Source organism: Pongo abelii, chromosome 2 (assembly GCF_028885655.2).
Source record: "Pongo abelii isolate AG06213 chromosome 2, NHGRI_mPonAbe1-v2.0_pri, whole genome shotgun sequence".
NCBI classification, from domain to species: domain Eukaryota; kingdom Metazoa; phylum Chordata; class Mammalia; order Primates; family Hominidae; genus Pongo; species Pongo abelii.
Window position 1 is genome coordinate 121,063,897 of NC_085928.1, and position 27,944 is coordinate 121,091,840.

The following is a 27,944-nucleotide window of genomic DNA, read 5'->3' on the forward strand; positions in this document are numbered from 1 at the left end:
AACTCCAGCACTTTGGGAAACCGAGGTGGGTGGATCATGAGGTCAGGAGATCGAGACCATCCTGGCTAACATGGTAAAACCCTGTCTCTACTAAAAATACAAAAATTAGCCGGGTGTGGTGGCACGCGCCTGCAGTCCCAGCTACTCAGGAGGCTGAGACAGGAGAATGGCTTGAACCCAGGAGGCAGAGGTTGCAGTAAGCCGAGATTGTGCCACTGCACTCCAGCCTGGGCAACAGAGTGAGACTCTGTCTCAAAAAAATAAAAATAAAAAAATTATAAAACATTTTCTAAAACTTTTTTTTTTTAATCTGTAAGTATGTATTTGATTTAAAGACTTAAAAATTATTTTAACGTAACTACTGAGCTTATAAAAAAACTTAGATGAAATGGACAAATTCCTAGAAAGATACAAACTACCAAAACTGACTCAAGAAGAAATAGATAGCATGAATAGAACTATAACAGGAAATTGATCTAGTATTCAAAAACTATGCACAAGCCAGGCACAGTGGCTCACACCTGTAATCCCAGCACTTTAAGGAGGCTGAGGCAGGTGGATTGCCTGAGCCCAGAAGAGACCAGCCTGGGTAACATGGTGAAACCCTGTCTATACAAAAATTAATTGAGTGTGGTGGCATACACCTGTAGTCCCAGCTATTCAGGAGGCTGAGGTAGGAGGATCATTTGAGTCTGGGAGGTCAACGCTGCAGTAAACTATGATCACAACACTGCACTCCAGCCCGAGTGACAGAGCAGCACCCCATCTCAAAAAAAAAAAAAAATACATAGGATAAAACTGCACAAAGAAAAGCCCAGGCTCAGATGGCTTCATTGGTGGTAAATTCCACCAAACAATTAATATCAATTCTTCACACATTCTTCGAAACAAACAGAAGAGGAAGGAACACTTCCCAGTTTATTCTATGAGACCAGTTTTATTCTGATACCAAAACTAGACAGAGACATCGCACATCAAAAAAAAAACACTATAGACCAGCATCTCTTTATGAATATGAATGCCTTAATCTTCAACAAAATGCTGGCAAGCCAAATTTAGCAACATATATGAAAGAATTATATACCATGACTGTATTAGTTCGTTTTCATGCTGCTGATAAAGACATACTTGAGACTGGGCAATTTACAAAATAAAGGTTTAATTGGACTTACAGTTTCATGTGGCTCGGGAAGCCTCACAATCATGGCAGAAGTCGAGGAGCAAATAATGTCTTACATGGATGTCAGCAGGCAAAGAGAGGGAGAATGAGCCAAGTGAAATGGGTTTCCCCTTATGAAATCATCAGATCTCGTGAGACTTATTTACTACCACAAGAACAGTGTGGCAGAAACCACCCCCATGATTCAGTTATCTCCCACCAGGTCCCTCCAACACGTGGGAATTATGGGAGTATAATTCAAGATGAGATTTGGGTGGGGACACAGAGCCAAACCATATCAATGACCAAGAGGGATTTATCCCAAGAATGTAAGGTTAGATTAACATCCAAAAATCTATTAATGTAATACACCATATCAATAGTAAAAATACAAAAACCACATAATCATCTCAATAGATACAGGAAAATAAAACACTTAAAACAGGAATAAATCTTCTTGAACTCCGATTTGGCAGTGGATTCTTAGATATGGTATCAGAAGCTTAGGCAACAAATGGAAAAACAGATAAGCTGGATTTCATCAAAATTTAAATTTTGCAGTATTCTAAGAACAAGAATACTGATGTGACTGTAGAAATTATTGGCACATTTTTAAGTCACAGAGTAATATGATTTATGTTTTTAAAGATTATGCTGTCTGATGTGACGAAAATGGACTAGTATAAGGGAGAAGAAAGAAGAAAAGGTAGAGCTGATGTTGAAAGGAACCTAAGTCCTCATCTATTGTAGGAAATCACTAGAAAATGTCTCAAGCTGATAAATAATTTTATAAGCCTATGAATCCTATCAGTAAAAAGAAGCATTACAAAGGGGAACTCTGGAGAGCTGAACAATGGAATTGAGATTTATAAAACTTTTTCTAAAACTGGTTTTTTAAAATCTGTATATGTGTATTACTTTGATAGACTTCAAAAATTATTTTAAAAGAAATATGAAATATATCTAGTAAAACAAATATGACATTAGGAAATTTAAAACCACAAGAAAGGAAGGATATGATCAAAATATACTAACGCTATAGTATTTTAAGTCATGTGGTGTTAGTACAGAAATAGACAAATAGTTCAATGGAACATGAAGGAAGGTCCAGAGATACTTAGGTTTATATAGGAGATTAGTTTATTATACAGGTGTCACTTCAAGTCATGAGGAAAGGATATACTCATAGGTAAATGGTTTGGGAGCAATTGGGATATCTGTCCCTACTGGGCAAATAAAGCTGAATCTCCAAACCAAAGTAAACTAGATGGAATAAAGTATATATTAACAATTACTAGTTCATTTGCTGAAGTTTACTTGTGGTCCATTCAATGTGGTGGTTCCAAAAAAGGTATGAGATCGTAACGTTTGTTTTCAAACTGCAAATATTAATAACTTTATTTAAGCACTATTAACATGTTAGATACCCAGAGTATATACCCACACAACTTATACTTTTTTGTTTTTAACAAAGTGTGCTCATAACACTCTTTTTTTTCCCCCCTTTTAAGTCTCACTCTGTCTCCCAGGCTGGAGTGCAGTGGCATGATCTCTGCTCACTGCAACTTCCGCCTCCCAGGTTCAAGAGATCCTCTGGCCTCAGCCTCCCAAGTAGCTGGGATTACAAGCACACACCACCACACCCGGCTAATTTTTGTGTTTTTAGTAGAGAAGGAGTTTCATCATGTTAGCCAGACTGGTCTCGAACTCCTGACCTCAAGTGATCCACTTGCCTTTGCCTCCCAAAGTGCTGTGTGAGCCACTGCACTTGGCCTGTTACAGCAGTCTTATAGTTTTTCTTCAGCAGTATATAATAGACCTTTCTCAGTTTCTACATTGAGAGCTATATCATCTTCCAAGATTGTGTTGTAGTATTCCATTGTTCCAATGTAACATAATTTAACCATTCCCCCTAGTGTTGTATATTCAGGTGTATTTTTCATAGAGTGGGTTCAGAAAGGTCCAAAATGAAGTGTGCAGATTTGGATACAAGTCATGTGATCATAAATGATTTTAGTTTCTTTCTCCTTAAGTCTCTATATAATTTGAATTTCAAAGTTTGTCTTTTAGTAATACAGTTGATTACTTCAGAAGCAGAAAAGAATTGTATAACTTTTCTTAACTGATCTGAGTAAGCTTTATTTTGTTCCCATTTCCACAGAACAGACTTACTTTAGCTTCAAATTGTAGAGTTATTAGGTTAACTGCTTGTGAGAAGATTAGATATTATTTATCCTTGTAATCGTTTATTAGGAAAACTAAAATACTGTAGTAGTATGTAACAGAGTAGCCCTGGAAACTGTCATGGTTAACTTTTCCATTGTCTGTTAGGTCATATTTGTTATGCTTTTCATATCCCCTTCTTACCTTAAAAAAAAAAAAAATGGTAGGTCAATATTTTTTTTTTTTATCCTTCCAACTAAACAGTTTGAAAGCAAATAAGAATATCTTCCTTTTCCCTGGGAAAGATGGTCAAGCTTTGTGCTATTGAACAGAAATGTAGGGGAAGAAAACAGTCTTGTTTGAGTAACAAAAATATATTCATCTACTGTATGCCTTTGTTTTTTAGGCAGCACAGTCAGTGCTGATTTCATTATTTGAACTCAATACCCCAGAGTTTACAATGTTATTAGGAGCTTTACCAAAAACTTTTCAGGATGGTGCTACCAAGCTTCTTCATAATCACCTTCGTAACACTGGCAATGGAACCCAGGTAATTGTTACTTATTTTCTTGGCTGTTATACAATGTGATGGTTGATTTAATAATAATTGCTTTCTTTTATACAAAGTAAACTTGATCCTTAATATATAATTTTTGCAACTTTATTTGGCAGCATTTCCTGAGCAGAATTAAATATTGTCTTGGAAAGAATAGAGTCCCTATGCCTGTCCTGTTTATATTATATTATAATTTGTGTGCATTAGGATAGTGGTAAACAGTGGCCAGGTATGAACAAGAAAAGCAAAATGTGAGCAAAACATAGATGAGAGCACCAGCTGGAAGCCATTAGAATCAGGACATGCTCTTTAGATGAACCAATTCTTATCTGAAGACTAACAGGGATGACTTATTCCAGGGTTAACAAATAAGATTCAAAGGAGGTAGTGCTTTAAGAAGTGTGGTCACATTAAATGATCACAGGCTTGTCAGTCCATTTATACTTGGATGTGCAGGAATTTGTTTTGAAGAAGTAAGTTCTGAGTAAATGAAACATTTAAATATGTATATTTATGTGTATATACATATATATATTTTTTACTGGTATGAAATAACTTACATTATATGCCTAAAGAATTGAACTGAAGCATTAAAAAGAAAGACATTTGATGGCAAACAAAGGAGGTATACTGATGGCAGGCTTAAGGTAAAGTCTGAAGAGGGTTAAAAGTAATCCTAAAACAACTTCTTGTGAGCCAGAGTCAGTCATCTTTTTAAAGGGAGTAGGTATTATTTCATCATATCTTAAGAATAGACATATTAATAGTATGACCAGATTTAACTCCCTTGGTGTAAAGCAAAGTCAAGGAGGGATAAAATTTGAGCATTAGTAATGGTTAGAAGAAGGAAATTAGCTCAGAACAGGAAGCTAATTTAAAATTATATTCAATCCTTGAGGGAAAGGATGTTGATAATATTTGAGAGCAGGAAGCAGGTGAGAACAGAAAAAGACTAAAGAGTTACATTACTAAGTAGGGAGAAATTTTCGCCCCGGAAACCAGACATAAGTACATGAATATTTAAAATATTGACCTGTAAATATGGCCGTTTAATATGGTTCAACCTAATGTTTGTGTGGCTTCCTTAAGAGTTTTTTTAAGTGAATTTACCTGTAATATGTTAATATTTCTTTGACTCCCTTTATCAGAGTTCCATGGGGAGTCCTTTGACAAGACCAACACCACGATCACCAGCTAACTGGTCCAGTCCTCTTACTTCTCCTACCAATACATCACAGAATACTTTATCTCCAAGGTAATAAAAGGATGATTTTTCATGACGGTTTGTATTTGTAAATTCCCATTCTTTTTTTTTTTTGAGACAGAGTCTTGCTCTGTCACCCAGGCTGGAGTGTTGTGGTGTGATCTCAACTCACTGCAACCTCTACCTCCCAGGTTCAAGCAGTTCTCCTGCCTCAGTCTCCCAAGTAGCTGGGATTACAGGCGCATGCCACCACACCTGGCTGATTTTTGTATTTTTGTTAGAGACAGGGTTTCACCATGTTGGCCAGGCTGGTCACAAACTCCTGACCTTAGGTGATCTGCCCGCCTCAGCCTCCCAAAATGCTGGGATTATAGGCGTGAGGTACCACCCTTGGCTGTAAATTCCATTCTTAAAAAAGCAAGCACTAATATAATTCAAGTCAGTTCCCACTTGACTTGAAAGGTCTTAGAAAAGTAGCAACTTAGCAAATTAAAAAAATTTTAAGTTTATTTGAAAGCCAACTACTTAAATGATAATATATAGGATTCTTGTTCTTGCGATAGTTTACTGAGAATGATGATTTCTAATTTCATCCATGTCCCTACAAAGGACATGAACTCATCATTTTTTATGGCTGCATAGTATTACATGGTGTATATGTGCCACATTTTCTTAATCCAGTCTATCATTGTTGGACATTTGGGTTGATTCCAAGTCTTTGCTATTGTGAATAATGCTGCAATAAACATACGTGTGCATGTGTCTTTATAGCAGCATGATTTATAGTCCTTTGGGTATATACCCAGTAATGGGATGGCTGGGTCAAATGGAATTTCTAGTTCTAGATCCCTGAGGAATCGCCACACTGACTTCCACAAAGGTTGAACTAGTTTACAGTCCCACCAACAGTGTAAAAGTGTTCCTATTTCTCCACATCCTCTCCAGCACCTGTTGTTTCCTGACTTTTTAATGATTGCCATTCTAACTGGTGTGAGATGGTATCTCATTGTGGTTTTGATTTGCATTTCTCTGATGGCCAGTGATGGTGAGCATTTTTTCATGTGTTTTTTGGCTGCATAAATGTCTTCTTTTGAGAAGTGTCTGTTCATGTCCTTTGCCCACTTTTTGATGGGGTTGTTTGTTTTTTTCTTGTAAATTTGTTGGAGTTCATTGTAGATTCTGGATATTAGCCCTTTGTCAGATGAGTAGGTTGCAAAAATTTTCTCCCATTTTGTAGGTTGCCTGTTCACTCTGATGGTAGTTTCCTTTGCTGTGCAGAAGCTCTTTAGTTTAATTAGATCCCATTTGTCAATTTTGACTTTTGTTGCCATTGCTTTTGGTGTTTTCGACATGAAGTCCTTGCCCATGCCTATGTCCTGAATGGTAATGCCTAGGTTTTCTTCTAGGGTTTTTATGGTTTTAGGTCTAACATTTAAGTCTTTAATCCATCTTGAATTGATTTTTGTATAAGGTGTAAGGAAGGGATCCAGTTTCAGCTTTCTACATATGGGTAGCCAGTTTTCCCAGCACCATTTATTAAATAGGGAATCCTTTCCCCAATTCTTGTTTTTGTCAGGTTTGTCAAAGATCAGATAGTTGTAGATATGTGGCATTATTTCTGAGGGCTCTGTTCTGTTCCATTGATCTATATCTCTGTTTTGGTACCAGTACCATGCTGTTTTGGTTACTGTAGCCTTGTAGTATAGTTTGAAGTCAGGTAGCGTGATGCCTCCAGCTTTGTTCTTTTGGCTTAGGATTGACTTGGCGATGCGGGCTCTTTTTTGGTTCCATATGAACTTTAAAGTAGTTTTTTCCAATTCTGTGAAGAAAGTCATTGGTAACTTGATGGGGATGGCCTTGAATCTGTAAATTACCTTGGGAAGGATGGCCATTTTCATGATATTGATTCTTCCTACCCATGAGCATGGAATGTTCTTCCATTTGTTTGTATCCTCTTTTATTTCCTTGAGCAGTGGTTTGTAGTTCTCCTTGAAGAGGTCCTTCACATCCCTTGTAAGTTGGATTCCTAGGTATTTTATTCTCTTTGAAGCAATTGTGAAATGGGAGTTCACTCATGATTTGGCTCTCTGTTTGTCTGTTATTGATGTATAAGAATGCTTGTGATTTTTCTACATTGATTTTGTATCCTGAGACTTTGCTGAAGTTGCTTATCAGCTTAAGGAGATTTTGGGCTGAGACAATGGGGTTTTCTAGATATACTATCATGTCATCTGCAAACAGGGACAATTTGACTTCCTCTTTTCCTAATTGAATACCCTTGATTTCCTTCTCCTGCCTAATTGCCCTGGCCAGAACTTCCAACACTATGTTGAATAGAAGTGGTGAGAGAGGGCATCCCTGTCTTGCGCCAGTTTTCAAAGGGAATGCTTCCAGTTTTTGCCCATTCAGTATGATATTGGCTGTGGGTTTGTCATAGATAGCTCTTATTATTTTGAGATACCCATCAATACCTAATTTATTGAGAGTTTTTAGCATGAAGGGTTGTTGAATTTTGTCAAAGGCCTTTTCTGCATCTGTTGAGATAATCATGTGGTTTTTGTCTTTGGTTCTGTTTATATGCTGGATTACATTTATTGATTTGCATATATTGAACCAGCCTTGCATCCCAGGGATGAAGCCCACTTGATCATGGTGGATAAGCTTTTTGATATGCTGCTGGATTCTGATAATATATAGGATATGGAATTTTTTGATAAGTGGAAAGAAAACCTACTGACAGCCTTTTTAAATAAATTACTGCTTATTACATTAAATGGCATAGTTATAGTTCTCAGAGATGCTGTATAAATCCAGTAAATTGAAAACTGTCTTTCGATTACATTATACTACTCAGCATAAGTGGTGATGAGGTCAGTTATAATGATGAGTTTAAAAAATTAAGCTTGCAAACAAAACATATAAATAACAAATAGGGGAATGTTAAATATATAATGAATATATGACATTATATATGTATCACATATAATGAATTACATATATGTCATATATAATGAATTACATATATAACGTCATATATCGTAAATATATGACATTAGGTCATATGGTTTTCATATTCAGAATGATTTATTTCATATTCAGAATGATTATAACAGAATGATTTATATTCATATATTATATATTTATTACGTTTTTATATATTTAACCCTGTTTTTATATTTATTATATATTTAACCCTTCCCTATTTGTTATTTTTATGTTTTGTCTGTAAGCTTAATTTTTTTTCGTTATATATGTAATGAATCATATAGATATTATAATTCATTACATATATATCTATGTAATTCATTATATATATAATGATATATGAATTATATATATAAACATATATAATAAGTAAATAGTGAATATATACCTCTAAGGAAAAAATATGACTGAATGAGAGATTGGTCCTTAATGCAAAATAAAAGATGTGTACAATTTTCACACACTTGTATGATTCAAGCATGAGCTGGATTTCAAATGACATTCTTGACTGCTTTAGTAGACTAAAATTTTATTTCCTTTTCCTAGCCTTTTGAACAATTGTTTACGTAGAAGTTTAACATCACTGATCATTAGAGAAATGCAAATCAAGCCCACAATGAGATACCATCTCACACCAGTCAGAATGGTTATTATTAAAAAGTCAAAAAATAACAGATGCTGGCAAGGTTGTGGAGAAAAAGGAACACTTTTACACTATTGGTGGGACTGTAAATTTGTTGAACTATTGTGGAAGATAGTGTGGCAATTCCTCAAAGACCTAGAGACAGAGATATCATTTGAGCCAGCAATCCCACTACTGGGTATATACCCAAAGGAATATAAATCATTCTTTTATAAAGATACATGCACATGTATGTGCACTGCAGCACTATTCACAATAGCAAAGACATGGAATCAACCTAAATGCCCATCAGTGATAGACTGGATAAAGAAAATGTGGTATCTATACACCATGGAATACACCATAGCCAGCCCCAACTCCTTCTTAAAAAAACTTTTAAGTTCAGGGGTATGTGTTCTGGATGCACAGATTTGTTATATAGGCAAATGTGTGTCATGGGGGTTTGTTATACAGATTATTTTGTCACCCAGGTATTAAGCCTAGTGTCCGTTAATTATTTTTCCTGATCCTCTCCCTCCTCCTACCCTCTGCCCTCTGGTAGGCCCCAGTGTGTGTTGTTCCCCTCTATGTGTTCATGTGTTTTCATCATTTAGCTCCTACTTGTAAGTGAGAACATGCAGTATTTTGTTGTTGTTGTTCTTGTGTTAGTCTGCTAGGGATAACGGTCTCCAGCTCCATCCATGTCTCTGCAAAGGTCATGATCTTATTCTGTTTTTATGGCCACACAGTATTCCATGGTGTAATTGCCACACTATCTTGCACAATAATTCATTCACACGTGTAATCCCAGCACTTTGGGAGGCTGAGGCAGGCAGATCACTTGAGGTCAGGAGTTCGAGACCAGCCTGACCAACGTGGCAAACCCCCATCTCTACTAGTAGTACAAAAATTAGCCGAGCGTGGTGGTGCGTGCCGGTAGTTCCAGCTACTCAGGAGGATGAGGCAGGAAAATCACTTGAACCCAGGAGGCGGAGGTTGCAGTGAGCCGATGTGCTACCACACTCCAGCCTAAGTCACAGAGCAAGGCTCCATCTCAAAAAAAAAAAAAAAAGAGTTGGTATTTATAGTTAATAGCTTGATTTTTGTCATTAGCCATATATTATAGTGTGCTTCATCAAGTTATTCATTAAAATTATTGGATAATACATCAACATCTAAGAAACATATATTGCAAATATTTCCTAGCCTATTTTTTCCATGTTCTACATATGTGATAAATTTGGTAGCTAAATTCCAGCTTCAGTTGAATTTCAGCATTTGATTATAAAGTTCATGTCTGTAACATATAGAGCAGAATGGCTCACACTTGCAATCCTAGCACTTTGGGAGGCCAAGGCAGGAGGATCACTTGAGGCCAGGAGTTTGGGACAAACCTGGGCAACGCATTGAAACCCCATCTCTACAAAAAAAAATTTTTTTAAATCAGCCTAGCATGGTGATGTGTGTTTGTAGTCCTAGCAACTTGGTAGGCTGAGGCAGGATGATTACTTAAGCCTAGGAGTTCAAGGCTGCAGTAAGCTATGTTTGCACCACTGCACTCCAGTCTGGGCAGCAGCAAGACCCTGTCCCTTAAAAAAAAAAAAAAAAAAATTGGCCAGTCACAGTGGCTCATGTGTATAATCCCAACACTTTGGGAGGCCAAGGTGGGCAGATCACCTGAGGTCAGGAGTTCGAGACCAGCCTAGTCAACAGGTGAAACCCCAGCTCTACTAAAAATACAAAAAATTAGCCGGATGTGGTGGCAGGAGCCTGTAATCCCAGCTACTCGGGAGGCTGAGGGAGGCTGAGGCTGGAGAGTCGCTTGAGCCCGAGAGATAGAGGTTGCAGTGAGCCAAGCTTACGCCATTGCACTCCAGCGTGGGCAACAAGAGTGAAACTCCATCTCAAAAAAAAAAAAATGTTCAGTATTAAAAATCCTCTATCTTCTTACAAATTTGTGTTAAAATACATTTATCTCTTTGTCAAGCAGTACCACTACTGAGAGTTAATCACAGAGATTGGTAAACTTTCTGTAAAGGGTCAGGTAGTAAATATTTTAGGCTGTTTGAGTCATGGTCTTTGAGTCTCTTCTCAACTCTGCTATTGTATGAAAACAGCCATAGACAATACCTAAATAAATAGGCACGACTATGTTTAATAAAATTTTATTTATGGGCCAGGCGCAGTGGCTCATGCCTGTAATCCCAGCACTTTGGGAGGCCGAGATGGGTGGATCACCTGAGGTCAGGAGTTCGAGACCAGCCTGCCCAACATGGTGAAACCCCATCTTTACTAAAAATACAAAAATTAGCCGGGTGTGGTGGCCGGTGCCTGTAATCCTAGCTACTCAGGAGGCTGAGGCAGGAGAATCACTTGAACCCGGGAGGCAGAGGTTGCAGTGAGCCGAGATCACGCCATCACATTCCAGCCTGGGGGACAAGAGCAAGATTTCGTCTCCAAAAAAAAAGAAAAAATTTATTTATGGACACTGACATTTAAATTTTATCTAATTTTCATGAATTTTTTTGTTTTTTTCCAACCATTTAAAAATGTGAAAAACGTTCTTAGCTTACAAGCCATCCATAGTTTGTTGACCTCTGGTTAATCAGAACATTTTTCAAGGTGGAAAGACAAACTAGTTATTAAGGTCTGTGCATTCTAGAGTAACTGTAAGGTGTCCTTGGTGGAAGGACAAAGAGACATGTACTTTATATATAGCTGCTATTTTTTATTTTGCTAATTATGCTCTGAGAATATACATTCTCTAATCCTGTCTTTATAAATATCCTTATATAATCTCCTCAGATGTGTTTGTATTTTAAAACCACACCTAAGTAAAAATTAGTGTTGTCTTTTTTCATAGTGCATTTGATTATGACACAGAAAATATGAACTCTGAAGATATTTACAGCTCTCTTAGAGGTGTCACTGAAGCAATACAGAATTTCAGCTTCCGTAGCCAAGAAGATATGAATGAGCCATTGAAAAGGGATTCTAAAAAAGATGATGGCGATTCAGTAAGTATTTTAATATCCTTACATTGCAGACTATTTCATTGTTCATTAATAACTTTTTAAATTACATTTTGCTTTCTGTCATTTTCGAATATACTTTTCTAGGGGTCAGTCACTCTACAAGTATTTACTGAGTATCTACCACATACCAGGCACTGTTTGAGGCATTAGATTTATACAACAAAATCACTGCCTTCAAATTCCTTTTAGATTTTCATATAGAGATGAGTATTATAGAGTTTTAGGATAGAATGTGCTTTAGAGGAAAGTGAGTCTTAGATTGTGTGGTCCAAGATGCATTAGATTTATATGACAAAATCACTGCCTTCAAATTTCCTTTCAGATTGTCATATAGAGATGAGTATTACAGAGTTTTAGGATAGAATGTGCTCTGGAGGAAAGTGAGTCTATTTTAGATTGTGTGGTCCAAGAAGGCCTCTCTCCAAAGGTAGCATTTGCATTGAAACCTAAATAAAGCCACATAAAATCTAGAGGAGAATTCCTTGAAATAATTAGCAAATCCAAAGACATTTAGATGGGAACAAGCTTTGTATAGTTGAGGACTAGGAAGAAAACCAGTGTAGTTGGACCATTGTGAGAGAAAAGGAGTGGAACATGGGCCAGATCACATTGAGTCTTTTTTTTTTTTTTTTTTGAGACGGAGTCTCGCTCTGTCGCCCAGGCTGGAGTGCAGTGGCGCAATCTCAACTCACTGCAAGCTCTGCTTCCCGGGTTCACGCCATTCTCCTGCCTCAGCCTCCTGAGTAGCTGGGACTACAGGTGCTTGCCACCACGCCCGGCTAATTTTTTGTATTTTTAGTAGAGATGTGGTTTCACCGTGTTAGCCAGGATGGTCTTGATCTCCTGACCTTGTGATCTGCTCACCTCGGCCTCCGAAAGTGCTGGGATTACAGGCAAGAGCCACCGCGCATGACCTACATTGAGTCTTGTAAGAACACATAAGGAGTTTAGAATTTTTTTTTCCCTGTTAGGTGTAGTGGTAGTAATTTGAATCGTCAGTTTATGTGGCTACAGTTAAGAATGTGTTTTGTTTTGTTTTGTTTTTTTAATAATGTGCCAAATGTTTTATTTCTGTTGTATGCAAGTAACTGACTCTCAAGTATTTTTAAAAACACAAGACATCATTACACTGAAGTAAGAATGTTATAACCTACAATATTCTTACATATTTAATATTATTGACATATTTGAATATTGTTTATTGCTTCTGCCATTATACACAGAATAGTTTTTTACTTTGCTGCTTCTTAGACTTCTCTGAGAGCTTAGACTTTTCACAAAATGATCCATCCCACCAGTTCCTGTGGAATTCATTGTTTCTCAATGTTTGCAAAGTTACAGAACATTGTAGTGCTTCAGCACATCTCCAAAGAGCTCCTTTCTCTGCCTTCCTGCCATCTTTCTTGCTGTTGTTTTTCTCACTGTGCGCCTATCTGGCAGAGCAAGATTGTGGTGAGCCTAGTATACTGGCTGCCAATACCAGCTTATCACTGATATTTGAGGTTCCCTACCCTTCAAAGCTGCATGTGGTAGCAATAACAGATTAGTAGGAATCACTGCTTCATTGAGACTCAGTTTTGTTTTGGTTTTTTAGACACAGCATGGTACAGGGTAGGGAACTCAAATTGTGAATTTTGGGAAATGAGTTCAAATCCCGGTTCCTGGCAGTTATTAGCTAATCAGGTGATCACGTCTAAGCTTCAATGTCTTCATTAAGAAAATAGGGATATCACTGCTTACCTTAAAAGTTGTTGTGAGTATAATAAATCCTATGACTCTGTTCAGCTCAGACCTCTTTCCTGAGTTCCACATTCACATTCAGCTGCCTGTTTGAACTCCTGGTCTTCTCCCCTAAAGGCTGCTCTTTCCTATCTTAGTTAATGGCAACCCTAGTTGCCTAGCCAAAATCCATGGACAAGAGTTGTTGTTGAGACCTCTGTTTTTCTCATCCTCCATACCAAATCTGTCAGGAAATCTTTTGGCTCCACTGCAGAATGTATCCAGAATTCAGCCTATTCTCACCACTGCCTTTCTGGTTTGAGCCATCGTCTTCATCATTTCTCTCACCTGGATTATTAAAATTTGGCCTCCATGACTATGCCCTTGCCCTCCTATAGTCCATTCTCACTCTTACTCAACTCTATAGGAGGTCTCTGTCTCAGAGTAAAAACCAAAGTCTACACAATAGGCTTTTTTTCTGTTACCTCTCTGGCCTCATCTCCTGCTAGTTTCCTCCTTGTTCACTCTGCTCCTGCCACACTGGCCTCCTTGCTGTTCCTTGAACTTACTATGCATGTTCCTGCCTCAGGATCTGTGTATTGGCTGTTTTCTCTACCTGAAACACTCTACCTCCAGATAGCCCCTTGGCTGATTCCCTTACTTCCTTCAAGTGTTTATTCAAATGGCTTCTCAGTGAACCCTACTCGTCCTATTTAATCTGTGAACTCCATCCTCCCACCTCAGCATTCATGGTTCCTTCTTCTAACATGTCGTATACTTTATTCATCCATTAAGTTTTTTTTTTTTTTTTTTTTTTTTTTTGGTCTGTCCCTCCACTAAAATGTAAACTCCACTGGGGTAGACATCATTCTCTCTTTTGCTCACTGATGTATTCCCAATGCTGTGAACAATGCCAGGCATATAATATGTGCATAGTAAATATTTTAAGAATATTTGTAAAGTGCCTAGCAAATGACTTGGCACATAGTTGCCCAGTGGATGGTGGTGATGCTGATACTTGTGGTAGTAATTATTTTGATACCAGCATTTGTATCAGTATTCATATTCATATTTTGGTAAGTATGTACCCAAATTCTTTTGGCATCCTTCCAAAAGTTATGCAGGCCTTTTAAGCCTTTCTTTTTCTTTTTTCTCCTTAAAGCAAGCCTTTTTAAATTTGATTTTATTATGCTTTGTTGACATACTGTTGTATGATATACCATTACCTTAATAATGGAATCTGGCAGCTTGTAGTGCTGTATTGCTTATGAAAGTTCTTTTGTATCTTCAACTGACATGGAGAAGTTGCTGGTAATCACACTGTACATATTGTCTGGTCAAGTTGTTTGCAAGGGAACTGTAATAATCATTAGAGGCAGCATTCTTTTACAGTTCTTATTTGCCTTCACAGCTGTAGTTCATATTTTTAAGCTTTGACATCTGGAATATAAATTGTAACTCATAATGTTGATTGCCATTACTTAAATTTTTTAGCTGGTTGTTGTTATCTTTTTTAAATTGTCTTTTAAGCAGTAGAGAAATATCTTTTTAGAATGTTAAATAGGTACTTGAAAAATGAGTTAATTTGCTGTGCCTTTCCCTTCCCATTGATAGATGTGTGGTGGTCCTGGGATGTCTGACCCAAGAGCAGGAGGTGATGCTACTGACTCAAGCCAAACAGCTCTTGATAATAAAGCTTCATTGCTCCATTCAATGCCTACTCACTCCTCTCCACGCTCTCGAGACTATAATCCATATAACTATTCAGATAGCATCAGTCCCTTCAACAAGTCTGCCCTCAAGGAAGCCATGTTTGATGATGATGCTGACCAGTTTCCTGATGGTATGTTCTGGGTCACACTGCTACTGTCTGTTTTGGAGAACTTGGTAATCGATGAAGTAAAAGAAATGCATATGCTCTTTTATTATAACTCCAAGAAAGTAACAATTTTTAGAATAAGAATGTTTTCTCCAGTCTTCTAGGAACTCATCTCTAGTGCTTTGGTCATTTTCTGCTGAATGAGAAACAGGATAGTCATCTTGAGATCATGATCAAAATCAAGAAAACCTTAGTTACCACCCAGAAATAACTAAAACCAATTGTAGCTTATAAATTTACTTTACCTCTAGACACAATTTATTTGGTCATTAATTTTTATACCACGATGACAAAACCTTTGAAGAAATACCCATTCTTTATAGTAGCCCTTTAAGCATGAAGTCATAAACTTTTTTATTAATAAAATGCATTTCAAGGACAAAATATAAGGAAAGTTACCATTAGGATTTGGATTTGGGTGAAATGGGCTTAGTTCTAAGCTCTAACACTTACTAAGCTGCATAGCCTGGCAAGATGGTTAACTTTCCCGAGTCTCAGTTATCACCTCCAAAAGAGGATGATGATGATGATACTACCTAATCCCAGTGTGCAGTAAGATGCAGGTAAGTTATATAAAAACTGATGATATAGTACAAAACACTATAAATGTTTTAGTGTTTTGTTTAAGAGACTGGGTGTCACTCTGTTGCCCAGTCTGGAATGTATTCGCTCAAACATAGCTCACTGCAGCCTTGTCCTCGTAGGCTCAAGCGATCCTCCCACCTCAGCCTCCTGAGTAGCTGGGACTACAGACCACTATACTCAGCTAATTTTACCTTTTTAAATAAATTTTCTATAGAGATGGGGCCTCCCTATGTTGCCTAGGCTGGTGTTGAACTCCTGGCCATAAGTGATCCTCCCACCTCAACCTCTCAAAGTGCTGGGATTGTAGGTGTGAGCCACTGTTCCTGTCCTAGTTATTTTTTATAATAAGGAAACATATCTTTTCTTAATTACTTAATTCATTAATACTTTTTTTAAGATTCTAGTACTATATAGTAATATATAACTATACACAGATAAACTTGAGAGTCTTCCTCTCAACACTATCCCATGATTCTATATTCAGGTTTTTCTTTATTCCCATAATGTTGCTGTCAGTGAACATATTTCTGCATAAACCTTTATGCCCATAAATAATTCTTTTTGTGTGTGTCAGGCATCTTAAGAACAGTCAATGGCCAGGCGCAGTGGCTCACGCCTGTAATCCCAACACTTTGGGAGGCCGAGGTGGGTGGAGTTCGAGACCAGGAGTTCGAGACCAGCCTGACCAACATAGTGAAAACTTCTCTACTAAAAATATGAAAATTAGCTGGGCATGGTGGCACACGCGTGTCATCCCAGCTACTCAGGAACTGAGGCAGGAGAATCGCTTGAACTCCCTGGGAGGTGGAGGTTTCAGTGAACCGAGATTGCACCACTGCACTCCAACCTGAGCAACAGAGTGAGACCCTGTCTCAAAAAAAAAAAAAAAAGAGCAATAAAGATTCACTTTTAAGAGATTTCTAGAGATGGAATTGCTCACTTAAAGGATAGGTGAATTTAAAGTTTTAAACTTTAAATCCCAGCCTTGCAAAATGCTGGGATTACAAGGCATGCACCACCGTGCGCAGCCTGGTTTTAGTATTTACTATACTATACTTTTCATCACTGTTTTAGAGTGTACTCATACTTATTTATTTTTTTTTTAAAGTTAATTGTAAAACAGCCTCATTCGGGTCCTTCAGGAGGTATTCCACAAGAAGGCATTGTTGTCATAGGAAATAACAGCCCCATACATGTTATTACCCTTAGAGATCTTTCAGTGGGACAAGATGTGGAGGTGGAAGACAGTGAAGTTGATCTTGACCCTGTGTAGGACTAGACTAATGTGTGCGTTTGTGTCTTAGGTTTTAACAAAAAAGTTTAAAAATTTTTAAAAACTTTGATAGAAAATGGCTCCTAGAATGTGAATGTAAAGTGGCTCACAGATTTGCAGTCTAATTTCTAGGCTCTCTATTCTGTTCATTGGTCTATGTGCCTGTTTTTGTGCTAGTACCATGCTGTTTTGGTTACTGTATCCTTGTAGTATAGTCTGAAATCAGGTAACGTGATGCCTCCAGCTTTGTTCTTTTTGCCTAGGATTGCCTTGGCTATTTGGGCTCTTTTTTGGTTCCATATGAATTTTAAAATAGGTTTTTCAAGTTCTGTGAAGAATGTCGTTGGTAGTTTGATAGGAATAGCATTGAATCTGTAAATTGCTTTGGGCAGAATAGTCATTTTAATGATGTTAATTCTTCCTATCCATGAGCTGGGATGTTTTTCCATTTGTTTGTGTCTTCTCTGATTTCTTTGAGCAGTGTTTTGTAATTCTCATTGTAGAGATCTTTCACTTCTCTGGTTAGCTATTTTCCTAGGTATTTTATTCTTTTTATGGCAGTTGTGAATGGGATTGCCTTTCTGATTTGACTCTTGGTTTGGCTGTTGTTAGTGTATAGGAATGCTAGTGATTTTCGTACATTGATTTTATATCCTGAAACTTAGCTGAAGTTGTTTATCAGCTTGAGGAGCTTTTGGGCTGAGACTATGGGGTTTTCTAAATATAAAATGATGTTGTCTGCAAACAGAGATAGTTTGACTTTCTCTTCATGTTTGGATGCCCTTTATCTATCTATCGATCTATCGATTGATCTTTCTTTCTTTCTTTCTTTCCTTCTTTGTTTCTTTCTTTCTTTATTTTGAGATGGAGTCTTGCTCTGTCACCCAGGCTGGAGTGCTGTGGCGCAATCTTGGCTTACAGCAACCTCTGCCTCCTGGGTTCAAGCAATTCTCCTGCCTCAACCTCCCAACTAGCTGGGACTACAGGCACACACCACCACTCCAGGCTGATTTTTGTATTTTTAGTAGAGATAGGGTTTTACCATGTTGGCCAGGCTGGTCTCAAATTCCTGACCTCAAGTGAGCCACCCATCTCGGCATCCCAAAATGCTGGGATTACAGATGTGAGCCACCATGCCCGACCTAGAAGCCCTTTATTTCTTTCTCTTGCCTGATTGCTCTGGCTAGGACTTCCAAAACTATGTTTAATAGAAGTGTTGAGAGAGGGCATCCTTGTCTTGTGCCAGTTTTCAAGGGGACTGCTTCCAGCTTTTGCCCATTTTGAATAATGTTGGCTGCTGTGGGTTTGTCATATATGGCTCTTATTATTTTGAGATATGTTCCTTCAATACCTAGCTTATTGAGAGTTTTTAGCATGAAGCAGTGTTGAATTTTGTCCAGTCTTTTTTTTGTGTCTATTGAAATAATCATGTGGTTTTTGTCTTTAGTTCTGTATATGTGATGAATCACATTCATTGATTTGTGTATGTTGAGCCAGCGTTGCATCTAGGGATGAGGCCTACATGATCATGGTAGATTAGCTTTTTGATATCCTGCTGGATTCAGTTTGCCAGTATTTTCTTGAGGATTTTACATTGATGTTCATCAAGGATACTGGCCTGAAGTTTTCTTTTTTGTTGTTGTGTTTTTTTTGTTTTGTTTTGAGACAGTCTCGCTCTGTCACCCAGGCTGGGGGGCAGCAGCATGATCTTGGCTCACTGCAACCTCCACCTCCTGGGTTCAAGTAATTCTCCTGCCTCAGCCTCCCGAATAGCTGGGATTACAGGTGCATGCCACCACGTCTGGCTAATTTTTTGTATTTTTAGTAAAGATGGGTTTTAACTATGTTGGCCAGGCTGGTCTCAAACTCCTGACCTCAGGTGATCTGCCTGCCTCAGCCTCCCAAAGTGCTGGGATTACAGGTGTGAGCCACAGTACCCAGACTCTGCCAGGTTTTGGTATCTTTCTGTGATGCTGGCCTCAAAATGAGTTGTGAAGGAGTCTTTCCTCCTCACTTTTTTGGAATCATTTCTGTGGGAATGGTACCAGCTTTTATTTGTACATCTGGTAGAATTCAGCTGTGAATTCATCGGATCCCATGCTTTTTTTTATTATTATTATTGGTAGGCTATTTATTACTGATTCAATTTTGGAGCTTGTTATTGGTCTGTTCAGGGAATCAGTTTCTTCCTGCATCGGTTTTGGGAGAGTGTATGTGTCCAGGAATTTATCTGTCTCTTCTAGGTTTTCTAGTTTGTATGCATAGAGGTGTTCGTAGTAGTTTCTGATGGTTGTTTTTATTTCTGTGCGGTCAGTAGTAAAATTCCCTTCATCATTTCTAATTGTGTTTATTTGGATCTTCTCTCCTTCTTTGTTAGTCTAGCTAGTGGCCTATCTATTTTATTAATTTTTTCAAAAACAACTCCTGAATCCATTGATCTTTTGAAAAATGTTTTGTGTCTCAATTTCTTTCATTTCAGCTCTGATTTTTATTTCTTGTCTTCTGCTAACATTGGGGTTAATTTGTTCTTCCTTCTCTAATTCTTTCAGTTATGAAGTTAGGTTGTTATTTTGAGATCTAACTTTTTGATGTTGGCATTTAGTGCTATGAATTTACCTCTTAACACTGCCATAGCTGTATCTCAAAGATACTAATGTCTTGTATCTTTGTTCTCATTGTTTTCAAAGAACTTCTTGATTTCTGCTTTAATTTCATTATTTACCCAAAAGTAATTCAGGGGCGTATTGTTTAATTCCATATAATTGCATGGTTTTGAGCAATTTTCATAGTCTTGACTTCTGTTTTTATTGCGCTGTGGTCCAAGCTTGTGTCTGGTATGATTTTGGTTCTTTTACATTTCTTGAGGATTGTTTTATATCCAGTTATGTGGGCAATTTTAGAGTATGTGCCGTGTGATGATGAGAATGTATATTCTGTTGGTTTGGGGTGGAGAGTTCTGTAAAGGTCTGTCAGATCCATTTGGTCCAATGTTGAGTTTAGTCCTGAATATCTTTGTTAATTTTCTGCCTCGATGATCTGTCTAATACTATCAGTGGAGTGTTGAAGTCTCCGGCTGTTACCGTGTGGGAATCTATGTCTCTTTGTAGATCTCTAAGAACTTGCTTTATGAATCTGTGTGCTCCTGTGTTGGGTGCATATATATTTAGGATACTTAGGTCTCCTTGTTGAATTGAACCCTTTTCCATTATGTAATGTCCTACTTTGTCTTTTTTGATCTTTGTTGGTTCGAAATCTCTTCTGTCTGAAATTAGGATTGCAACCTCTGATTTTTTCTGTTTTACATTTGCTTGGTAGATTTTCCTCCATACCTTTATTTTGAGTCTCTGTGTATTATGACATCTGAGCACTTTGGGAGGTCAAGGCAGGGTAGATCACTTGACACCAGTAGTTCAAGACCAGCCTGGCCAACATGGTAAAAACCCAACTCTACTAAAAATACAAAAATTAGCCGGGCATGGTGGTGCACACCTGTAATCCCAGCTATAAATTAAAAAAAAAAAAAAAAAAAAAAAAGCAGCAGCAGCAGCCTGCCCACGCTTTGGTAGAGCAGCTATGCTGGGGGAATCGCTTCTGCCCCCTGGTCAGATAAAACTCAATAAAGCCGAAAGACTGGATCAGCCAAGTCACCCAAACAGCAAAGATGGCAGCCCGCCCCTCCTGCCAGGAGCTTCTTCTTAGGGAAGTGCAGTGCCGTTAACGGTGGCTGTCTGGAATTCCAAGCCAGTGTCTTATCTTGTGAGGTGCTGTAGAAGTGGGGCCTGCAGGCTGTCACTGCACAGCCCCCTAGATTCAGCCTCTTTCCTAAGGCTATGTACGGGGGTCTAACCTCCCACTTTGCTGGAGCTGGAGCTACCTTTGCCTGAAAGCCCAAGTATCTGAGGCTCCAGGGTTTCCACACATGCCTGAGTGGCTCCTCTGCCAAGACTCCACATAGTTCTGACAGACTGAAGGCTAGTGGAGTGGGTTCACAAGGAGATCTCCTGACCTGAGGGTTGGAGAGATCTGTGGGAGAAGCATGTTCCCTGGGGTCACATATTCAGTCACCACTTTCCTAGGCAGGGGAGGTTCCCCTGGCTCCGTGTTGCTCTCTAGTGGGCTGCTGTCCTGTCTTACTTTTCTTTATTCTCTGTGGGTCAAGTTGTTTCCTTGATTAGTCCCATTGCGAGCACCTGGATGTTTGAGTTGAAGGTGTGTTTACTCACCCCTTTCCTTCCTCTCTGTGAGAGCCATGCATACTAGCTACTTCTGGTTGGCCATCTTGCCCCTTTATCCTTTCTCCTTTTTAAGTTAACACATTTATAGCTATAAATTTCCCCCTTAGCACTGTTTTCACTGTGTTCCATAAGTTTTGGTATGTAGTTGTTTTTATTCAGTTGTCTCTCTATATTCCAGTTTCTCTAATTTCTTCTTTGATCCATTAAGAGTGTATTGTTTAATTTCCTCAAACTTGTGAATTTTCCAGTTTTACTTCTGTGACTGATTTGTAACTTCATCATGTGGTGGGAGAAGATACTATGTATTATATCCATATTTTAAAATCTGTTGAAACTTACTTTGTGTCCCAACATATAACCTATATTGGAAAATGTCCTGTGTGCACCATGTATGTCTGTTGGATGTAGTTGTTTTATTGTATTAAGTCCTCTGTTTTCTTACTTCTGTCTCTTTGTTCTATCCATTATTGAGAGTGAGAATCCAATAGTGAGAGTCCAACTATTATTGTAAAACTATTTTTCCCTTCAATTCTGTCAGTTTTTGCTTCATATATTTTGATGGTCTGTCATTAGCTGCATACATGTTTATAGTTGTTATTTATTCTTGATGCATATTGAATCTTTTTAATATGTAATGTCCTCCTCCTTTATCTCTTGTAACCTTTTTTTCACTTAAGGTCTATTTTGTCTGATTATTATTATTATTTTTTTTTTCCCTAAGACAGGGTCTCACTTTCATTGCCCAGGCTGGAATGCAATGACTCAATCATGGCTTACTGCAGCCTCAACTTGTGGGCTCAGGTGGATTCTCCCACCTCAGCCTCCCTAGTAGCTAGGATTACAGGCACAAGCCACCACACCTGGCTAATTGTATTTTTAGTATTGTTACTAAATATACATGTATGTTTGTATTTTTAGTAGAGATGGGGTTTTGCTGTATTGCCTGGTCTGGTCTTAAACTCCTGGGCTTAAGTGATAAGTGATCTGCCTCCCTTGGCCTCACAAAGTGCTAGTATTACAGGCGTGCACCAACGCACCCAGCCTATTTTGTCTGGCATTAGTATAGCCACCCCTGCTCTCTATTACTTGTTGATATACCTATTACTATTACTATTGATATACCATGCAAATAGTAATAGTTTTACTATTATTGATATACCTATTTCTATTGATATACCATGCAAATAGTAATTACTATTTGCAAAAGGATAGAATATCTTTCTGTCCTTTTTCTTCCATTCTGCTGATCTCTGTCTTTTGACTGGGTGATTTAATTTGTTTACATTTAAAGTAATTACTGATAAGAAAGGACTTACTTCTGTCATGTTGCTATTTGTTTTCTGTATGCCTTATAGCTTGTCACTTTTTACGTTACTTTCTTTTGTGTTTAGTTGTTTTGTAGTGAAATGTTTAAATTTCTTATTTCCTTTAGTGTATATTTTATAGCTATTTTCTTGGTTGTTTCCATGGGGGTTACATTTAATATCCTAAATTTATAATGCTACTTTAAATGTATGCCAGTTTAATTTCAATAACATAAAAAACTCTGTGCTTTTCCAGCTCTGACCCCACCCTTTTCAGTTGTTGGCATTATAAAATTACGTCTTTATACAATTGTCTCCAGAAATATAAACTGTCTTTTACTATATTAGTCTCTTAGATTATGTAGAAAACAAAAAGTGGAGTTACAGTCTGTTATTACAATAATAGTAGTTTTTATAATTGCCAATGTATATATTTACGTTTATTGAGATCTGTATTTCTTCATATGGTTTCAAGTTACTGTCTAGAGTACTTTTAATTCCTCCCTCGCTTTTGAAGGACAGTTTTGACAGATACAGGAGTCTTGGTTAACAGTTTTTTTCTTTTAGCACCTTGAATATATCAGCCTACTACCTTCTGACCTCCAACGTTTCTAATGAGAAATCTGCTGATAATCTTACTGAGGATCCTTTTTATGTCACTGGTCACTTATTTGTTGCTGCTTGCAAGAGTCTGTCTTTGCCTTTTGAAAGTTTGATTATCACGTGTCTTGATGTGGCTCTCTTTTGAGTTCATTTTACATGGAATTCATTGAGCTTCTTATATGTTTATGTTCATGTCTTTCATCAAATTTTGGAGGTTTTCAGCCATAATTTTTTCAAATATTTTTTCTCTCTTTCTGTTCTCTTCTGATACTCCCACAGTGAGTAGATTTCTTCACTTGATGATGTCTCACATATCCCTTAGGCTCTGCTCACTAATTCTTTTGCCTGCTCAAATATGCTTATTAAGTCATTACACTAGTGAATTTTTTTGTTTGTTTGTTTTTGTTTTTGAGATGGAGTCTCGCTCTGGCTCCCAGGCTGGAGTGCAGTGGCGCGATCTCGGCTCACTGCAAGCTCCGCCTCCTGGGTTCGTGCCATTCTCCTGCCTCAGCCTCCCCAGCAGCTGGGAGTACAAGCGCCCACCACCACACCCAGCTAATTTTTTTTTTTTGTATTTTTAGTAGAGACGGGGTTTCACCGTGTTAGCCAGGATGGTCTCGATCTCCTGACCTTGTGATCTGCCTGCCTCAGCCTCCCAAAGTGCTGGGATTACAGGCGTGAGCCACTGTGCCCGGCCACTAGTGAATTTTTTATTTCAGTTACCATACTTCTTAATTCCAGAATTTCTTTTTGGTTTCTTTTTAGATTTTCTATCTCTTTACTGATATTTCCATTTTGTTCATACATTATTTTCATGAATTTATACACATCTTAACTTCTTAGAGCATCTTTAAGACAGGTATTTTAAAATCTTTGTCTAGTAGATCTGCCATCAGATCTTTTTCAAGGGCAGTTTCTGTTTATTTATTTTTTCTCTGAGTATGCTCTACTATCCTGGTTCTTCATATGCCTTGTGATTTTTTTGTTGAAAACTGGATATTTGAATCTAATAATGTGGTTAAATTGGAAATCAGATTCTCTCAATACCCCAGAGATTAGTGGCTTTTGTTATTTTTGCTTGTTGTTTCTGGTTCTGATTGTTGCAGGCTTTCTCTGTGCCAAAGATCAGCCTTGGCCTGAGGTATAAACTTAAAGTCTTCTCAGATCCTTTCTGAGCCTGTACCTTTTTCTGGGCATCCATTGTCACTTTCTAACTCTCCATGTGTATGCAGTTGTTTTTGAATATCCTGGTCTTTAATGTCTGGCTCCCAAAAAGGAAAAAGAGAAAAATGAAATAGGAGGGGGAGGACCTTTAAGCCCCTGGAAGTCACTTTAGCTAGAAGGGGAAGGGCTTGCAATAGTGAGGAAAGGTGCAACAATAATGGCTGCCAGCCTCTTTGTCTGTACCTCTGTTATCAGAAGCAGCTGTGACTAGGACTTGGAAAGGGTCTTTGGAAGAAAAAAAAGCAGCAGTCAACAGTGCACAGGTCCTCAGTATCCGCAGGATAAGATTCTTTTTTCATGCCCTGATTCCCACAAGCTATGTGCAAGCTGCTCCAGCAACATGTGCACAGCTGCCTGCCAAGGGGCTGGGGCTGGTCGGGGGGAATGGGTAGCTGCTACTGTACTGAGAGCTGAAATTGATAGAAATTAACCACACTTTACCATCCAAGACTTTCCCTAGAAGTTCTAAGCCTTCGGTAGACTAGAGTTCCAAAATAGTTACATCAGACAGATTCTGTTGTCTGAGTGAGGAGACAGAGTCCTGGTGCTTCCTAATCTACCATCTTCCCAGAATCTCTCAATAATGTCTTACAGCTAAAGGATCCATTTCAGAATCACATTGCATTTAATCATCATGTCTCCATCAGTGTTCTCCTCCAGTGTTCATTCTTTCCTTAGCTCTCATGACCATGACACTTTTGAAGTTATTTTGTAGCATTTCTCTGAATGTAGTTTTGTCTGATGTTTTCTCATGATTAGAATCAGGTTATACATTCTTTGCATCAGTATTGCAGAAGTGATGGGGCATTCTTTTCATTGCACCCTATCTAGTAACACATGGTTTCACTGTGCTCCATCACTGGTGATGTTAACTTTGATATCTTGATTATGGTGGGGCTTACCAGACTTCTTTACTGTGAAATTACTTTTTCCCTTGTAATTAATAAGTGTTTTATCAGGAGATACTAATATTTTTAAACAGGTTACATATTCTGTTCATCATTAAACTTGAATTCATTTATTTAGGAAATTTTTTATTTTCTATTCTAGAAAATTTATTTGAGAAAATTGACATACATTTTTGTAACAGTAGGGACTCATAGTTTCCCATTATAACAATCATTATTTGTTTATTTTGAAGCTCAAATTGCCCCTGATTTGACCAACAGGATTCCATTCAAGCCAGCTTTTGTTGTTCTTCTGACATGTCCCCATCCTTGCATTCTGGTACTGTTGTACTATGCCTGCTTCAGTCCTGGAATCAATCATTTCTCCAGGGATCCATTGTCCCTATTAAGGGAAGATGATTTTAAAGGCTAAGATCTGGACTCTAGATGTACTCACTGTTAGTGGTATGTCACTGCTCCCTAGACCTCTCAGTGGGCAGAGCTAGGGAGTGTGTGTGTGCATGTGTGTGTGTGTGTGTAGAGATTTACGTCTCTATTTCCATATCTATCAAAAACCATGTTTTTACACCAGTAGTTCCATTCTGGCACCAAGGAAATTCTAATTTCCAAATTGATAACCCACTTTTCTGACAGAAACCTGGCTTTCGTTATCTTTAATATATTTACCAATTTGATCAGTCCTCTGTACGCTACCAGTTTTTCTGCTATCTCTGCTACTACCTCCTTACTTGCACAGATCTACTCATCCTGCTAGGCTTTGCCATTCCATCCTCACTGAAAACCATGAATGCCCTTCTTATTCCACTTTGGCTCCAACATTTCAACACCTGATTACCATTCAATGTGGACAGCCTTCCTACCTGTCTGGGCTGAAAGCTGATACATTCACCAGTAGATACCCTCCTTATAGTTTGTTTGGGAATCTGTGTACTAATGCCTGGTCATTTATAATTTTGATAACTTTTTAAAAATTATCCTTTGCATTTCTTTGATTACTTTTACCAACTTCTCATGTCAAGAGACAATATATCAGCCAGCCGCAGTGCCTCATGCCTGTAATCCCAACACTTTGGGAGGCCGAGGCAGGCAGATCACCCGAGGTCAGGAGTTCAAGACTAGCCTGGCCAATATGGTAAAACCCCATCTCTAACAAAAATTAGCCGGGCGTGGTCGCAGGTGCCTGTAATTCCAGCTACTTGGGAGGCTGAGGCACAAGAATGGCTTGAACCTTGGAGGCGGAGGTTGCTGTGAGCCAAGAACACGCCAGTGCACTCCAGCCTGGGTGACAGAGCAAGACTCTGTCTCAGAAAAAAAGAAAAAAAAGAGAGAGAGAGACAACATATGAAAAATATCATAAAGCCAAAATTATGACAGTTTATCAGGATCACTCCCTTATTCTGTAATTCTCTTCTCCTTTACTAAGGATCACATATTTTATATTTGTTAAAGGAAGACGTTTTTGGAAACTGTATAACTGAAATCTAAATTGGGTATAGTATTTTTGAGCTTGAGAACACTGCTTTATCATAGTCTAGTGTGTGATTTACTTCTGAAACATAGGCAGCCATTTTATGTTGAGTAAACATTCTTTGAAGATGGATAAGCCCTCAGTTAAACTACTGTAGTACAAAGAAAAGAAAAAAGAAAAAAAACTAAAGCAGTAGTAGTCCCATGCTTTGTATGGCAGTTGTTTTCATTTGTTGTCTATTTTCATTTTTAATGTTGAGATGAGGAAGACCGTGTTTGACATTATTTTATTACGAACATTGTTAACATTATTCTTTTTTAAATTGTTCTCTATTTCTGTTCTGATTTTTCTTTTATTCTCCTCCCCCATGCACTTTCTCCTCCTTTTTTGTTTTTAAAATCTAAAATTTAGCAAAAGATAATTATTTTGTTCAAGTCAGAATTTCTATAACTTTTATAGAAATTATTTCAATATCTGATACCTATTGATTATGTCTCTCACCCAGTGTTCTGCCCACATTATAATCGGGCACACACTTTTATCAAAGTTAACAAGTCCAAAAAAAGCCACTGATAACCTTTGTAAAGTTTACTAGGAACTATAATATTCTAGAATACTACCTCTAGTGAGGATAGTGCAGTTATTCAGGAAAGATTCATATAAAAGTTTGCCAACCTGAAAGACTATTTTGTACTTCTTGAGCACTGCCACAAAAATATTATCAGAATTGTAACTGTGTCAATATTTGTCAGAAGGACACAGGAAAATTAATATTAATGGGCTTACTGTATTCTAGGCCCAAGTCCTCACCATGACCCTAGGAGGCAGATGCTATTTTCCTGATAATTTTATTTTACTGATAATAAAACTGCACCTTGGCAATAATTAGGAATCTGTTCCAATCACAGAGTATAAGAAGCAGAGATTTAATGAGACTACAAAGCCTATGTTCTTTTCACTTGACCATGGTGCTGCTCTCTGTCAGAAGAGGAAAAGTTCAGCACCTTTGGATTATCTCATTC

The 27,944-nt window shown here is 37.9% G+C and overlaps 1 protein-coding gene across 50 annotated transcripts in view; it reads left to right on the forward strand.

Annotated features, from left to right (window-relative positions):
• Positions 1-27,944, forward strand: part of CLASP2 (cytoplasmic linker associated protein 2) — a 219,624-nt gene that overhangs the window by 168,925 nt on the left and 22,755 nt on the right. For all 50 annotated transcript variants that reach the window (XM_054552375.2, XM_054552380.2, XM_054552382.2 and 47 more), the window contains 4 exons: positions 3,729-3,872; positions 5,027-5,133; positions 11,553-11,706; positions 15,058-15,286. In XM_054552375.2, the coding sequence (XP_054408350.1) occupies positions 3,729-3,872; positions 5,027-5,133; positions 11,553-11,706; positions 15,058-15,286 (634 nt within the window). The remainder of the gene's footprint in view (positions 1-3,728; positions 3,873-5,026; positions 5,134-11,552; positions 11,707-15,057; positions 15,287-27,944) is intronic.